The sequence below is a fragment of the Pimephales promelas genome, chromosome 20 (genome assembly GCF_988280905.1).
Source record: "Pimephales promelas chromosome 20, fPimPro1.hap1.1, whole genome shotgun sequence".
NCBI lineage: Eukaryota > Metazoa > Chordata > Actinopteri > Cypriniformes > Leuciscidae > Pimephales > Pimephales promelas.
The window spans coordinates 30,427,551-30,444,899 of record NC_142788.1 but is presented as its reverse complement, the minus strand read 5'-3'; the positions used below and the strand labels follow the sequence as shown (position 1 = coordinate 30,444,899).

At 41.2% G+C, this 17,349-nt stretch overlaps 1 protein-coding gene across 2 annotated transcripts; it reads left to right on the top strand.

Annotated features, from left to right (window-relative positions):
• The first annotated feature begins 902 nt into the window (after positions 1–902).
• On the top strand, positions 903–16,085 carry LOC120471110 (zinc-binding protein A33). Of its 2 annotated transcripts, XM_039660844.2 has the most exons (7): positions 903–994; positions 2,855–3,417; positions 6,097–6,192; positions 11,781–12,014; positions 13,584–13,734; positions 14,318–14,344; positions 14,476–16,085. In XM_039660844.2, exons 2-7 carry the CDS (start codon positions 2,857–2,859, stop codon positions 15,012–15,014), a joined length of 1,608 nt encoding a protein of 535 aa, XP_039516778.2. In that variant the 5' UTR covers positions 903–994; positions 2,855–2,856; the 3' UTR covers positions 15,015–16,085. The 2 variants fall into 2 exon arrangements, with proteins under 2 accessions (XP_039516778.2, XP_088980893.1); XM_089124767.1 differs by lacking the exon at positions 11,781–12,014.
• The last annotated feature ends 1,264 nt before the right edge of the window (positions 16,086–17,349 follow it).

The following is a 17,349-nucleotide window of genomic DNA, read 5'->3' as shown; positions in this document are numbered from 1 at the left end:
GGTTTTGGTTTAACTTGTTAGCAACAGTTTGGTGAGTCTACAGCATATGATAATCCATATTTTTCTTATAATCCAAAACATTTAATAAAAATTGTTCTGATCAAATCACTTTCATTTCTATTGAGAAACACAGACATCAATAATTAGCCTGTTTATCTCAACCATGGTGACAATAATAATCATTGTTGCCACCAATCACAACTCATTAATGGCTCCCATCATGCATTGCGGTATGAATAAATTATGATCTGAATTGTCTATATTTACTTTTCCTAATTGAATATTCTGCTTGTCACCATTCTTGAGAAGCATTGACTGAATCTTGAGGTCTGTGTGCCTAAAAGAAAGATTTTTTTAAACAACTTTTTTTTAAACAACAATCTCAAATTCTGGGTATTCATGCAGAATCTCAGTTATGCTGTAACCAACAGAATAAATCGCAAATACAAATTTCAAATGATGAATGTCATAATATAACCAACACTATTAGATCATATTTTTTCTTTGTTCGTCTGGCAGGTATAACTCTGATTAAAATTGCCGATTAAAATACAAACGTTTCTGCAGATTTAGGCATGTTTGGCTTGCCATATTGACACCAATATGCACCGATATGTAATAGGCTATATAATCCCAATTTTATCGTTCTAACCCGACGTGACGTTGGGAGTAACCGACTGAAAGGGAACACAGAAAATTTCACTGTAAAACATGTTTAACATGTTGTTTCTATCAAGCTGCAATTGTGTAAACTGTGATACATAAATATGATAAAATAAGAATATAAACTTGACATTCTAAAACGTTCCTACTCTATTACAGTCTCAGCAGAACTCTTCCATATTCATGATTATGGGCGGAGCTGTAGCATCACTGCAAGTGTGTAAAGACTTCAGTGAAAGTGAAGCTAAACAGATGAACAGGAAGCTTCATCAAACATCATTTAATTTCAGAAACTCCGAAATCAATGACCAGATCTGATCTTCACTTACAGGTAAGTGATGGAAATGTAAGAGCTACACTGTAAAAAAAAAATATTTTCATTATTTGTAATTACAACATTTTTTCTTTTATCAAATCAACTTAAATAATTTATATAGTTCAGATAATATAATATTTTGAGTTTCTGGCGATTAAATCAATATCCTTCATTGTATTAACTATTTTTTTTTTATTTCAATGCCTGGCAGCCAGGTTACTTAATTTTTTAAGTTAAAACCAACAATATTTTTTTACAGTGTAGTTTAGTAGATTCATCAGATTGTTGGTAAAAGTACTCGATGACCCTTTTTTTTTTGGGGGGGGGGGGGGATGTAAATCAAAGTTTGTTTATTCGTGGTCATGTCACACTCAAGTGACTTTAGAAACAGGAAGTACTTGAATTGGCGGCAGAATGAAAATAACAGTAAAAGTTCTAGTAAATGTTACATGTTAACCCTCTACAACACAGAGTTTAAATATTTCTTAAGCCCTATGTTCAGTCCTGTTCTGTAAAATATTTCAACTAATTAGAATGGTGAAAAACATAATCAAACAACAGTCTAGTAATAATAAGGTGTGGTAGTCGAGCACCGTTTGAAAGCGGGGATTTCCTTTTCTGACACATTTAGTCACCGGAGCACATGGTGTGACAAGTAAGATTATTTGCATTAGTAATCTTATTTAAAATGACATGAACTGTACATAAAAAGCGTGTGTGTAAATGAAGGTGTAGAGAAGGTTTTTCCTTGGCATCGTCGTGTGTTAAGGGGTACTTTCCAAGGATGTCTTTGCTAAAAATGTGTTTGGACATTATCACGTATTAGTGCACAATATCAAATCTTAATATCACTCTTCTATATATGTAGCATAGGGTTCTTTACTCAACTCCAAAGGACATTTTATGCTAAAAAAGGTTCAATAACGACAAGAAAGAACCCTTTTGGCACAAAGGTTCTTTAAAGGCTATCATTCATTCATATATTACATTATTCTGCAACATTATGTAGTTGTAATTAAATTATTGTTTATTAAACTGTTGTAGTAACTTTAATATGACATTTTAATCATGCAGATTTTTGGAGGATAAAAACTGAAATGGCACTCTTTGTGTGATATTGATTAATTACATTTTTTAACCACCATATCTTGAATTTTGTGATCGTTCACACTCATTGCATTTTAGGGGTTCCAAATACGTAGCGCTTTAGAACCTTTTAAGGTTCTATATGGAACCTTTTCTTCTAAGAGTGTAGTTAGTAGATTTCTGATACATTTTGCATTGCTCTATGACCATTTTCTTGTAATATTTAAATTTATCATTAGGCAACAAAATATTTTATCAATAAAATCTTCTCAAATGAACCAAGAAATGATGTGGAACACATTTTTTTTTTATCATGTACCATCACAATGTGTGCAGTAGAGGGTAACAAAACTGACACGTGGGATTTACCGATGATTATTTAGTGGGTTATTTGTTTGATAAAAATACACTTTCAGGCCTTTCTGTGTTGTCTTTTTTTGTACTGTGGGTCCCAGTTTCTGTATTTAGATGATTCTTCTGCAGCCCAATAGATCGAACTCCATTGATCTGAAGCACATGGTCTCAGAGTGGCAGTTAGAGGCGGAGCTTATAGGCTCAGTGAGGTTAGAGTTAGTGATGGAGGGACTTCCCGTCAGAAACTGCTGTCTCATATACTCACGCATGGCGTGTTTGTGGTTCATAGATTTGAGTTATTATAATTTTTAACCATGCAACATAGATTTTAGAACACAAAATAATTTACTCAGTGCACATTACTTATGATGTATTATGAAAGTTGCTCTCTTCAGCAATGTAGATGATATATTGTCGTGATTACTTATCTTTCAGCCATGGCATCCTCCAGCAGTCCAGCACTAAATGAGGAGCTCCAGTGCTCCATCTGTATGCAAGTGTTCACTGATCCAGTCACCACTCCATGTGGACACAACTTCTGCAGAACCTGCCTGAGCAAGTGCTGGCCGAACTCAAAGACCTGCTTCTGTCCACTCTCACACTGCAAAGCAAAATTCAGCAAAAGACCTAAACTCAGTATTAATACAACACTCAGAGATGTTGCGCAACACTTTCAGGAGAAGCCCAATCTAGGAGGATCTGAGGTGTTCTGCGACTTCTGTGATGAAAGAAAGCAGAAAGCAGTGAAGACCTGCCTGACGTGTCCAAGCTCTTACTGTGAGACTCATCTGAAGCCTCATCTCAGTGTCCCATGTCTGAAAAAACACAAACTCATCAACGCTGTGGAAAATCTGGAGGATTATATATGCCAGAAACACAAGACCTCTCTGGAGCTGTTCTGTAGAGATGATCAGATGTTTGTGTGTCTGTTCTGCACTGAAGGAGAACACAGGGGACACAACACTGTTCCTGTAGAGGAGGAGAGTCGAGAGAAGAAGGTAAAGAGATACGAACAAAACACCACATGAAATTCAGTTCCCTATCACTCTAAAAAATGCTGGGTTGTTTTAACCCAATTTCGGGTCAAATATGGACAAAACCAACTGTTGGATTAAAAAATGCAATTTTTTGATTGACTGATTGATTTACTTTATTAATCCCCAGGGGGGAAATTTACACTCACCGGCCACTTTATTAGGTACCCCATGCTAGTAACGGGTTGGACCCCCTTTTGCCTTCAGAACTGCCTCAATTCTTGGTGGCATAGATTCAACAAGGTGCTGGAAGCATTCCTCAGGGAGTTTGGTCCATATTGACATGATGGCATCACACAGTTGCCGCAGATTTGTCGGCTGCACATCCATGATGCGAATCTCCCGTTCCACCACATCCCAAAGATGCTCTATTGGATTGAGATCTGGTGACTGTGGAGGCCATTTGAGTACAGCGAACTCATTGTCATGTTCAAGAAACCAGTCTGAGATGATTCCAGCTTTATGACATGGCGCATTATCCTGCTGAAAGTAGCCATCAGAAGTTGGGTACATTGTGGTCATAAAGGGATGGACATGGTCAGCAACAATACTCAGGTAGGCTGTGGCGTTGCAACGATGCTCAATTGGTACCAAGGGGCCCAAAGAGTGCCAAGAAAATATTCCCCACACCATGACACCACCACCACCAGCCTGAACCGTTGATACAAGGCAGGATGGATCCATGCTTTCATGTTGTAGACGCCAAATTCTGACCCTACCATCCGAATGTCGCAGCAGAAATCGAGACTCATCAGACCAGGCAACGTTTTTCCAATCTTCTATTGTCCAATTTCGATGAGCTTGTGCAAATTGTAGCCTCAGTTTCCTGTTCTTAGCTGAAAGGAGTGGCACCCGGTGTGGTCTTCTGCTGCTGTAGCCCATCTGCCTCAAAGTTCGACGTACTGTGCGTTCAGAGATGCTCTTCTGCCCACCTTGGTTGTAACGGGTGGTTATTTGAGTCACTGTTGCCCTTCTATCAGCTCGAACCAGTCTGGCCATTCTCCTCTGACCTCTGGCATCAACAAGGCATTTCCGCCCACAGAACTGCCGCTCACTGGATGTTTTTTCTTTTTCGGACCATTCTCTGTAAACCCTAGAGATGGTTGTGCGTGAAAATCCCAGTAGATTAGCAGTTTCTGAAATACTCAGACCAGCCCTTCTGGCACCAACAATCATGCCACGTTCAAAGTCACTCAAATCACCTTTCTTCCCCATACTGATGCTCGGTTTGAACTGCAGGAGATTGTCTTGACCATGTCTACATGCCTAAATGCACTGAGTTGCCGCCATGTGATTGGCTGCTTAGAAATTAAGTGTTAACGAGCAGTTGGACAGGTGTACCTAATAAAGTGGCCGGTGAGTCTATATGTCACAGCAGCACATAAATACAATAAAAATAATATAAAAACACAACAACAACAGGTCTTGTACTCAAATATCAATTTTTCAAAGCATTATGACCATGATTATATATATGACCATCATCTGCATCATCTTAAATAGCACTGATTGTAATTAGATTTTCTAAAACGCTCTTTGTAACAGCGTGGATGAATTAATCTTGAGCTGTGGGTACTCGCATAAGCTTGAGAAATTTCATTAAGAGGATGATGGTCATGATTAATCATAAGAGAAAGTTTTCCAATCATTCTATCCTGCATTATCTCGTCTACAGTGGGCAACACACTCCCCACGACAGAGCCTGCCTTCTTTAGAAGTTTGTTTAACTTATTCTTCTCCTTTTCCAACAATCCCCATGTAATGGAGTACAAAATAAGAGATAACCCAACAGCTGGGTTAAATTTGACCCAAAATTGGGTTAAAATAACCCAGCATTTTTTAGAGTGTATAAGTCAGTCACGTTCAACGTTGCATCGGACTGAAATGACGTATTGGGATCTCGCCCGAGAGCCCAATCTCAATCGAGTGGTAACAAGCCAATCCACCTCCCGCTTCCAATTATATAACGCAGCGTGCAAACTCACACACTAAGCTTTTGCTTCGGGACAGAGCAGATGTTGTTTCATTCTGCTCTTCAATCATCTTTCAATGAGAGAGTTGTTCCTTTGTTGGTGTGACTCTCCTGACGGGTGAATCCCTGTGGTCCCATGGGTGACCCGGCATCTCATTCAGAGGACCGGATGTCGAGTGGAATATCACAGCTGGATGACTGGGAACGTCCGACATGACTGACTGATAGGGAACGTCTAGGTTACTAACGCCTGTACCCTCGCTGAAACGGCAGAGACCCCGTATCAGCTCCTCAGTAGAAAACTTAATGTCAGAGTTCAAACTCTTCAAACTGCATTATATACCCGGAAGCGGCGAGTGGATTGCAATGCAAATCTCACATTGGCTTGGTCATTTATCACTCAAAGGTGATTAGGCTCTAATGCGAGATCACATTCAGTCCAAACGTAACTTCTCCGTTCCCTCCTTCACATTAGTAACCATTTTCTTTACCTGCATCTTGACATGTTGAAGAACCTGTCTCTTTTTTTTAAATAGTTAAAAGATTAAAAAAAGATTCAAACTGTAATTTTGAATTAATTTGATCCTCACAGTAAATGGTTTTTAATAAAAGACTGTAAGAAAATGGAAAGCCATATTTAGTGATAAATGTGTGTTTTTCTCTGTATGTAGAATCAGCTGGTTCAGACACGGACAGACATTCATCAGATGATCCAGGACAGAGAGAAGAAGATTCAAGAGATCCAGAACTCAGTAGAGCTGAGAAAGGTTTGTGCTTCGATCATGACTTTCTGTTCACTCTCTTAAAGGAGTAGTTCACTTTTGAAAAAACTTTTGCTGATAATTTACTCACCCCCATGTCATCCAAGATGTCCATCCTTTCCTCAGTCGAAAAGAAATTAAGGTTTTTGATGAAAACATTCCAGGATTTTTCTCCATATAATGGACTTACATGGGAACCGGATGGTTCAAGGTCCAAAAGATAGTGTTAATAACAGTTTCAGATGCAGCTTCAAATGTCTTTAAACGACACCAGACGATGAATAAGGGTCTTATCATGCGAAACGATCGCTTATTTCAAAACTTATTCCAAAAATGTAACTTTTCTAAGGACAAATGCTAGGCGCGTTTATAAAGTCACGTAATACGTAATTACGTTCAAAAGGTCACGAGCGACGTAGCCGGAAGTACAGAATCAAAATCGTCCGACATCGTTGTTTTACCTTTTAATTCCTTTTTTTGTAAACGGCGTTTGAGTTCGTTTGCACGTTCAACCTATGCATTCAACTTGTTAACACTTTGATTCTGTACTTCCGGCTACGTCGCCCGTGACCTTTTAAAACGTAATTACGTATTACGTGACGTTACAAACGCGCCTCACAGAATATAGCAAGGCTAGCATTAGTCCTTAGAAAAGTTACATTTTTGGAATAAGTTTTGAAATAAGCGCTCGTTTCGCATGATAAGACCCTTATTCATCGTCTGGTGTCGTTTAAAGACATTTGAAGCTGCATCTGAAACTGTTATTAACTGTCGTTTGGACCTTGAACCATCCGGTTCCCATGTAAGTCCATTATATGGAGAAAAATCCTGGAATGTTTTCATCAAAAACCTTCATTTCTTTTCGACTGAGGAAAGAAAGACATGGACATCTTGGATGACATGGGGGTGAGTAAATTATCAGCAAATGTTTTTTCAAAAGTGAACTAATCCTTCAACTATTCTAGCAAAAAACATTAAATGCATCATAATAGTTTAATCTATTTAATAAAAGGCGCTAAATTAATTTGATATTTCTGCCATCATCTAGTAACCCTAGATGAATCTAGTAATGATTTTTTTCCCATAGAGCACAAATCTGTTGTATGGAGTTATATAGGAGTGCTTCAACAGCTGGTCCTCAAACATTATTTTGTGTTCCACTGAAAATCACACATTTTAAGTGACATAAGGTTAATTATGGCTCGTTTCCACTGAGTGGTACGGTACGGTACAGTTCGGTACGCAATTATTTGCGTTTCCACAGTCAAAACTTGTGAATGGTACCAAAAAGCCGAAACCGTACCGTACCACTTTTTGGGTACCCTTCCGTTGGGGTACCTAGCACAGTGAAAGGGTACTAAAAGGTGGAGCTAGACTCACTGCAGAACGCTGATTGGTGGACAGAGTATCGTCACTCGCGCGTGCTACAAGGGCATTAGAAGCATATAAAGTTGAAATATAATACTACTGTTACGAAGCTGGAGACGAGATGAGATCCATGTGCAGCTGTATTTAGAATCATCAAACAGGCAGGGGTCAGGAAACAGCAAAACAGGGATATCAGAGAGTGAGCGTAGAGAGTCGTCAGGTAACAGGCAGAAGATCAGGGCAGGCAGCAAACAGGCAGAAGTCAGGAAACAAACCAGGATCAAAACCAGAGAAATCAGAAACAGGATATACGCTCAGAAATTACAAGCCGTAGCAATGCAATACTTCGCACTGGGTGAGTGTAAGAGTGTGGCTTAAATAGAGAGTCTGATGAGGTGCAGGTGTGTGTGTAATCAGTCACCGGGATGAGGCATTATGGGAAATGGAGTTCTGGAGAAGTGATCAGTTCTGATGTGGAGTGCCCTCTGGTGATTCTCTGGGGCACTCCAACTGGTAATCGTGACATAGCCCCACCCCAAAGAGCGGCTTCCAGACGCTCAAAACAAACAAAATTGTCCAGGTGGGCGGTGGAGCGAAGGCGGATCTGGGGGTGGGATGGAGGGCCAGGTCCGTGGAGCAGAAGAGGAGCAGGTGACCAGAGCGTATCAGGCTGAGCAGGTGACCAGAGCGGAGCAGGCTGTGCAGGTGACCAGAGCGGAGCAGGCTGTGCAGGCGAAGGCCAGGGCGGAGCTGTCGGACCCTCGGGCGTCCAAGGCGAAGCAAACTGTGGGCATGGCCAGAGCAGAGCAGGCTGTGGACGTGGCCAGGGCGGAACTGTGGGACCCTCGGGTGTCCACGGCGGTGAAGACCCCTCGGGCGTCCACGGCGGTGAGGACCCCTCGGGCGGCCACGGCGGTGAGGACCCCTCGGGCGGCCACGGCGGTGATGCCCTCTCAGGACCAGACACCGGCTCGGGACCAGACACCAGCTCAGGAACAGACACCGGCTCAGGAACAGACACTAGAACAGAAATGGTCACAAACACAGAAACAAACACAGAAACAAACACTGGCTCAGGAACAGACACTGGGTCGGCCATCTTGTCCGGAGACACTGGGTCGGCCATCTTGGCCGGAGACACTGGGTCGGCCATCTTGGCCGGAGACACTGGGTCGGCCATCTTGGCCGGAGACACTGGCTTGGAGGCGACCATCTTGTCCGAAGACACTGGCTTGGAGGCGGCCATCTTGTCCGGAGACACTGGCTTGGAGGCGGCCATCTTGTCCGGAGACACTGGCATGGAGGCGGCCATCTTGTCCATAGACACTGGCTTGGAGGTGGCCAACTTGTCCGTAGACACTGGCTCGGAGGCGGCCATCTTGTGCGTAGACACTGGCTCGGAGGCGGCCATCTTGTCCGTAGACACTGGCTCGGAGACGTGAAGCGTCTCTGGCTCGGCAGAAGTGACGTGAACAGGCTCAGACTCGGCAGGGCTGACATGGAACTCAGGCTGGGCTGTCTCGGCGGGACGTGACTCTGGCTGGGCTGTCTCGGCGGGACGAGACTCTGGCTGGGCTGTCTCGGCGGGACGGGACTCTGGCTGGGCTGTCTCGGCGGGACGAGACTCTGGCTGGGCGGAAGTGACGTGAAGCGTCTCTGGCTCGGCAGAAGTGACGTGAAGCGTCTCTGGCTCGGCAGAAGTGACTTGAAGTGTCTCTGGCTCGGCAGAAGTGACTTGAAGCGTCTCTGGCTCGGCAGAAGTGACTTGAAGCGTCTCTGGCTCGGCAGAAGTGACGTGAAGCGTCTCTGGCTCGGCAGAAGTGACTTGAAGCGTCTCTGGCTCGGCAGAAGTGACTTGAAGCGTCTCTGGCTCGGCAGAAGTGACTTGAAGCGTCTCTGGCTCGGCAGAAGTGAAGTGACGCGTCTCTGGCTCGGCAGAAGTGAAGTGAAACGTCTCTGGCTCGGCAGAAGTGAAGTGAAGCGTCTCTGGCTCGGCAGAAGTGACGTGAAGCGTCTCTGGCTCGGCAGAAGTGAAGTGACGCGTCTCTGGCTCGGCAGAAGTGAAGTGACGCGTCTCTGGCTCGGCAGAAGTGAAGTGAAGCGTCTCTGGCTCGGCAGAAGTGAAGTGAAGCGTCTCTGGCTGGATGGTCTCAGGCTGGACGGTCTCTGGGAACGCCCCCTCGGCCTTATCCTCAAAGCCCACAGTAAATGATGAGCCGCTAATTCTCAGGGCGAATCCAATATACTGACATAAAGTCCATTGAGGGGTATTATCAGGCATGAGATAATTTATTATGTCCTTAAGTCCATATCGGAAAGCATCTTTTAAGACTGAATCATCCAAGTCCACCCCATGGCATAACTCACAAAATTCCTCAACATATTCCTCTATAGAACGATTACCTTGGCTGAGGCGGAAGAGACTAATAAGTGGGTCCATGGTGGATCTCGGTTCTCTCTCGGCTGCTGGATCTGAAGAGGCGAAGTATTCTGTTACGAAGCTGGAGACGAGATGAGATCCATGTGCAGCTGTATTTAGAATCATCAAACAGGCAGGGGTCAGGAAACAGCAAAACAGGGATATCAGAGAGTGAGCGTAGAGAGTCGTCAGGTAACAGGCAGAAGATCAGGGCAGGCAGCAAACAGGCAGAAGTCAGGAAACAAACCAGGATCAAAACCAGAGAAATCAGAAACAGGATATACGCTCAGAAATTACAAGCCGTAGCAATGCAATACTTCGCACTGGGTGAGTGTAAGAGTGTGGCTTAAATAGAGAGTCTGATGAGGTGCAGGTGTGTGTGTAATCAGTCACCGGGATGAGGCATTATGGGAAATGGAGTTCTGGAGAAGTGATCAGTTCTGATGTGGAGTGCCCTCTGGTGATTCTCTGGGGCACTCCAACTGGTAATCGTGACAACTACTGTTATTGTGTCACGAAATGTAGTTTTAAGAGTTTTTCAGGCGAGAAAGTAGTTTTTTAAAGCTCAAATCTGTGGTTTATTTATAGATTTATGATAATTTGACTGAGATCCATTCTAAGCGATCACCGGACGCTCGCGCTCGTGTCCCCCGCCTGGAACAGCCTTTCCTCGGCTAGTCGTTCTGATGTTTGCCGCTGACTCGGACGTCTCTTTAGTGGTTAAACATGAGATATAGTTCGTCTTGTATAAACCTAACAGGTGATCTTTGGTCTCGTGAATCTATAATTAGTTTCCTGGCCAATAGTTTTGGCAGAAGGCTACGTGAAGTTTCATATCTTTGAGCGCTGAGTATATTTGACTGACTGAATTGTTTCTTGATGTTATATTTAAGCTTGTATATTATATTATATTATGTATTATATATATAATATTATTATGTACTTTTTACTTATACTTTTATAATGGCTATTATTGATAAAACTGAAATTCAACAAAAAGAGAGTTTTGTCATATTTTATTTTATTACAAGATCATCTGTAATGTTGTTTATTGCAACATTTGTACCAATGCGATAGCCTATGCAATACATTAGGCTACATATTGCCTGGAGTATGTTAAATAGTTTTAAATTTAAACGAAAAGAGGCAGGGTTGTTTTATATTTAGTTTTGTTATAAATAACGTTAGATGCAGTGAATATAATCAAGGCTATGCGTTGCACATTTGTGTGCTTTAGAATGTTTAAAATATATTGAAATGAAATCGAAAAGAAGCAGAGTGGTGTTTTATAACATATTTCGTTTTATTGTTGCCTAAAATGAACATACAGAGATAACCGGAGTCGCAGAGCCAGAGCGAGCTGAGGCCGTGTTCAAGAACGCACTGTTGCATTAACAGAATTACTGGACTCGCGTCCTCGGGATCATTCTCCTGAGTCGGACTTTGCGTTGGCTTCTTGGAAATGCCTAATGCCAGCGCTTGTTTCTAGTGACAAACATGCCGAGAAGTGAGAACAAGATCTACTGTCTGTCATCCATTGTTGTTTACTATGTCTCTTTCTTCGTGCGAAAATGACGTCGATCGCTTCTTTCCAGCATACCACGCCTATCAGGTAAGGGTACTGTTGGCGGTGGAAACGCAAGCCTGATCATGGTGTACCCGACCAGACCCGTACTGTACTGTACCGTACCGTACCCCTCAGTGGAAACGAGGCATTAAAGATGATAGATTTTTCCATTTGGGGTCAACTATCCCTGTAAATAATATGTGAATATGAAAAACAACCAGAACTGTTCTCGTTCATCAGAGAAACACAGAGGAAGAGAAATCCTCCAAAGATAAGATCTTCACTGACCTGATCCGCTCCATTGAGAGATGTCAGTCTGATCTGCTGAAGATGATGGAGGAACAGCAGAAAGCAGCAGAGAAACAGGCTGAAGATCTCATTAAAGAGCTGCATCAGGAAATCACTGAGCTGAAGAGGAGAAACACTGAGCTGGAGCAGCTCTCACACACTGACGATCATCTCCATCTCATACAGGTCTGGCAACATCTCACTCAATATGCACAATATTACAGGACACACACTCTGTTCTTTGAGGTCCACCAAACTGACCCAACATCTGTGTGTTCTGTAATTTCAGTACGTGCAGTGCATTTTTGTCTTGACCCCTATAGAGAATGACACCATTATCAAAACGATCCCCAATCACATGGATTGCGAAAACGACTAAAAACCCTGTATCCTGCTGCCAGGCCAGTAGATGGCGATGAAACACTATAGACTGAACACGTAATACGCATGTGCATGACATCATCGTCTTCAGAGATTGCGCTTTTAAAAACGTGTACTTTGAATCCCATTTTCAAACGTTTGCATTTTCAGGAACCCAAAACGCTGTCGTCGTGTAAATGAACGGGCAAAACACAATTTTTTAAAACATTTTTAGCTAAAAACCGTGTCATGTAAACAGACCCTGAGTTCAGTTTAGTCTTAATTGCATCCTATTTCCATTTCGTATTCACTCCCAAGTTACGTCTAATGACGACGAAATGGGGGTTTCGCCTAGAAGCCTATCACCTTTGAGTATTAAAAAAACGAGCCAATAGAGCATCACAGTCCCGCCCACAGCCCGAGAGAGCGTTGGTGCCGGAAGTAAATTTCCCATTCATTTCTCCCATTGACATTTTGTAAAATCCATATCTAAAGAGTTTTAGAGCATGTCTGAGCATACAACATATCATTTCGAGTGAAAAAACGAAGAGAAAATCCAAAAAAAGTCAAGGGTACAAGCCTGAGTACATATTTTCATTTCCGAGCAAAGAAACTACTCCTCCCATAAACCACCGCGCCTCACTGAAGTCGACTCAAGCCACCTTGAAAGAGCCTTTTGAGTGACTCCCAAATCTGACGACGAACATGTAAACTTTTTCCTCCAGTGAATTTTATATAGTGAATGTGCAGAGAAACTCCTTTTCCTCCATTTACTGAAGCTTATGCACATGCTAAAACATTGAGCATCTGGCTCGCTCATAGGCTAAGCTGTGGCTACAGTACATCCAATGGCGCGGGGTCGTCTCTGAAGTGCGACCAATGAACTTCAATACGCGATCTTCAGTCTTCAAGCGCCTTCGCGGGGTTTCAGACACGTGACACGACTTCCACCAATCAGATGCATCACTGTGGGATTGTTCAGGATTGTGGGTAATGATGAAGTACTTATTCAATACATCGTGACTAAAAGGGATTTATCGGAAAACAAGGTTAGTGCCCCATGATCTTTTGGCGTTTATATGAGCATATACAGTACAATCGCTTAGTACAGCCGTAGCTGGTTTTAAGTCTACCATGTATGGTTACGTTTTTATGGCTTATATCCCAAATGTCAATGGAGAAATTGTATTGAATTTTTACTTCCGGCACCGGCTGTGGGTAATATAAGCAATTCATGTAATCAATCAACTAGAGGAAGTACGGTGATATCCATCCGTATCCATACAGAGGTTTAGCCTCAACTGTGTTAGAAAGCTCCTGTGTAAAACATATTGACTTTAACTTGATCATATTTACCAGTCTTCTCTCTCTCTCTCTCTCTCTCTCTCACTGTAGATGAGCTCATCCCTGCAGACTCGTCCACACACCAAGAACTGGACTGAGATCAGGAGTGACTCTGATGTGAATGTGAACTCTCTGTATAAAGCTCTGACTGAACTGAAGAAAACTCTAGATGAGACTCTACATGAAAAACTCAGTCAAACTGGTGTGTGAATATCAAATACAGTGTATAGAGTGTTTTGTTATTAACTTACGTTTTTCAAGGAATATTATGGGTTGAATAAAAAGTTGGTGATCATCACATTTATTTTATCTCAGTCTGTTTAAAAATATAATCATAACTTAAACTTGCCATGTCAGCATTAGACTGATATGATAAAATCACTTACTAAACGTCCATGTAAAGTCATATCCAAACTTTAACTGATGCCATAACCAGTTATTGCAATATTACTTTAACTTACTTTAGAGATATGCAAGTGACAGAAACTCTTTCACATGTCAGACACTGGACATTAAACATTAACAGATGTTTCCATTCACTCAAAAACACATAAAATAACACTTCATTTCAATATTTACTTTCCATTTCCAGCCTTTTGCAAAGCGTGCGATCTCTAAATAAAACTGCATAATTGAACTAATTCTCTTCATATAAATAGGTATCCTTCTTTCCTTAATTTATGAGTGAAATGTCCTCATGCCACTGATGCTGCCAGTAGAGAAACTGTTAACCTGAAATCACTGCTATAAATAATTCATCATTATTCTGTCATCTGTGTCCACAGGGTTGGAGTTTGTGCAGAAGTTTGCAGGTACAGTGTGACTGACACCATTTTCTTCAATACACTTACAATACATTGTTTATAATCATAATCATATAATTATATACTCTATCTGAAAATGTTTGTTCTGAAGTTGACTGATAATGTCTGATCTCTCTCAGTGGATGTGACTCTGGATCCTGATACAGCGAATCCACGTCTCATCCTGTCTGATGATGGAAAACAAGTCAATCATGGAGACATTTGGCAGTACGTCCCAGAAAACCCAAAGAGATTTGATAAGAGTGTTTGTGTTCTGGCAAAGCAGGGATTCAGTTCAGGGAGATTTTACTATGAGGTGCAGGTGAAGGGAAAGACTGAGTGGGATTTAGGAGTGGCCAGAGAATCCATTAACAGGAAGGAGGTGATCAAACTGAGTCCTGAGGATGGATTCTGGACTGTGATTCTGAGGAATGAGAATCAATATTATGTTTGTGAAAATCCACTTGTCTCTTTATCTCTGAGAGTGAAACCTGAGAAGATTGGTGTGTTTGTGGATTATGAGGAGGGTCTGGTCTCTTTTTATGACGTGGAGTCCAGATCTCATCTCTACTCTTTCACTGGTCAGACTTTCACTGACAAACTCTATCCGTATTTCAGCCCGTGCCTTAATAATAAAGGTGAAAACTCAAACCCACTGATCATCACTCCTGTCAGATGAAACGAACTAAATAACATAAACTCTCAAAAGATTAACTATGGATGTGCTGTTTAAAGAATATCTAAATAAAAAACAAAAATATTTGCACTAAGCACAATTAATAAGTTTTACATTGTAACTATTAAGAAAATTAATATGTGATACAAGCGGACAAAATAAATGTATTCAGTCCCTTAAAAATCAACTATAATGAAATATTTGTGTGTTATATATACACGTGTAAATGGCTAATTTGTTACACATCTATATATTTTTTTTGTCTTACATGTAATTAATACTTTGCTTGTCAAATCTACTTAAATTTGACATAATATGCTTTTTAAATTACATTGTGAAATTCTACAAAATGCAAAATTTACAAACTTTCCAGTGTTTCCAGAAAAATTTCTGAAGCCATTTTCTCTCTCTTCTCTCCAGCTGTTAACACTGAATTACTTGAGATATGTGTTTGTGTTAACACATTACAATTTATATCCACATATAGAACAGATTTATTAACATACTTGTTTTAAATGCTTATAAATGAGCAGAAATACCGTAGTAAACCTGCTGTCATCAGAAACACACAACAGGACTAACATGTCAGGTCACATCTCACCATCGATAAAAGGAAAAACAAAGAGAAATGCATCGTGCATAAAGAAAATGAATCATACTTTAGGACTATTACTGTAATCCAAAAAAATATTTGGAGACACGAGATGGCACAGATCTGTTTCCTAATGTTCCCATTTATATGCATTGTTTCTTTTGTTTTACAATCTGATGGATAAGTCAAATAATAATCATAAAGTATAAATTATATTTACATTTACCCAGAATACAACTTTAACAAATTTATAATAAGGTATGAATGTAGTTAATTGAACCTGAATTATTTTTATTTGGAAATTATGTACATGGGATGCCAGTAATGACCAATGAATGTGTTTTTGAAAAAAGCTGTACTTATTTTATTTAGAAATAGCACTCAATAAAAACTAGAATCTGAGATCTTAAACTCATACCTGAACGAACTGAATCTGAAATGTCTTCATTAAAATGTTAATTAAAGCTGTTTTTATGAATGATGTGTGTGTGTGTGTGTGTGTGTGTGTGTGTGTGTGTGTGTGTGTGTGTGTGTGTTTGTGAGCACTGACCAAATCTGACTAGGTTTGATGGTTATCAGATCCGTTTTCAGTCCAACATCACTGTCATTAACCGCTGCCAATTAAACCCACAAGAGAGAGAAAACGTAATATTGACAGGAAGGACGAGTGAACACCAACGGGTGTATGATGAAGTCTTAAAAGTCTTATTTTTCATAAAGTTCACCTTTATTGTCAGCCGCGCTCTCCTCTGTCCTCGAACGAGCTATGAACTATGAAAACACTCCCTCAGAAACAGGCAGTGGGCTCAGATTGGTTAGTTTGGCCCGGTGTGTTGTGATTGGCTAAACTGTCGCTCACGTTGTCCGGAAGGTTAACACCCATTACCTTTACGGGCGAAACGTGCACGTCATGAGCTCCGGTCCAGATGTAAATATGTGTCGAACTGCAGTATCAGTGAGGCAGAATCAGACCGAGAAAGCCGCGATGAATCGAGTCAAACAGAACCTCACCACACACGGCTCTTACTAAACGTTTCTGAATGTTAATTTGCTAAATTTTTTTACTTTATACACGTTTGTTTTTACACAATAGCATCTGACTGGCAACAATAGCAACTGACTGGCTACTAATGTTATACTCAAACAGCATTGGCAAGTTTACGTTCTTGATCAAATCGAAAATAACGTCATAAAACATATATGAAAAATACGTTTACAACATTAGCACTTATACAAAATTCAGGTCCATAATGTTTGTACTCGTTTGTCGTAGACACAAAACAGTATAACTAGTAGCCTAGTGGCTATAAAGCCAGCGCTGGCATTTGAAAAATAACCCCACAAGGCTACATCTGCAATTATAGCTACATGCAAAGACATAGTCTTATCCTACTTACAGGTTGTGGCCCAACAACTGCTGCCTCTGGTTTTAAAGTTGAAACTGCTTTATGTTTTAGTAACAGTTTCTTGTTGAATCCGGCATTGAATTCATGGAGATTCTGGAAGCTGTCTTCCGTAAATGTGCAGCACAGAGAGCTAGATTACAATCGTCATTTTCAGGAACATAATCAAACATAAATTGTATCCATTGTGGACGAAGTACAGCGTCCGTGGGAAGCTCGAACACAGAAGACCTGACAGCTGGTGAACAACACACTCGACGAGCCGCTGAAATATGATAATACCCTTTTTGCATTTTCCGGAGGGAGGGTTGATGAATAAATTGTCTGGGTAAGTGACATCTAA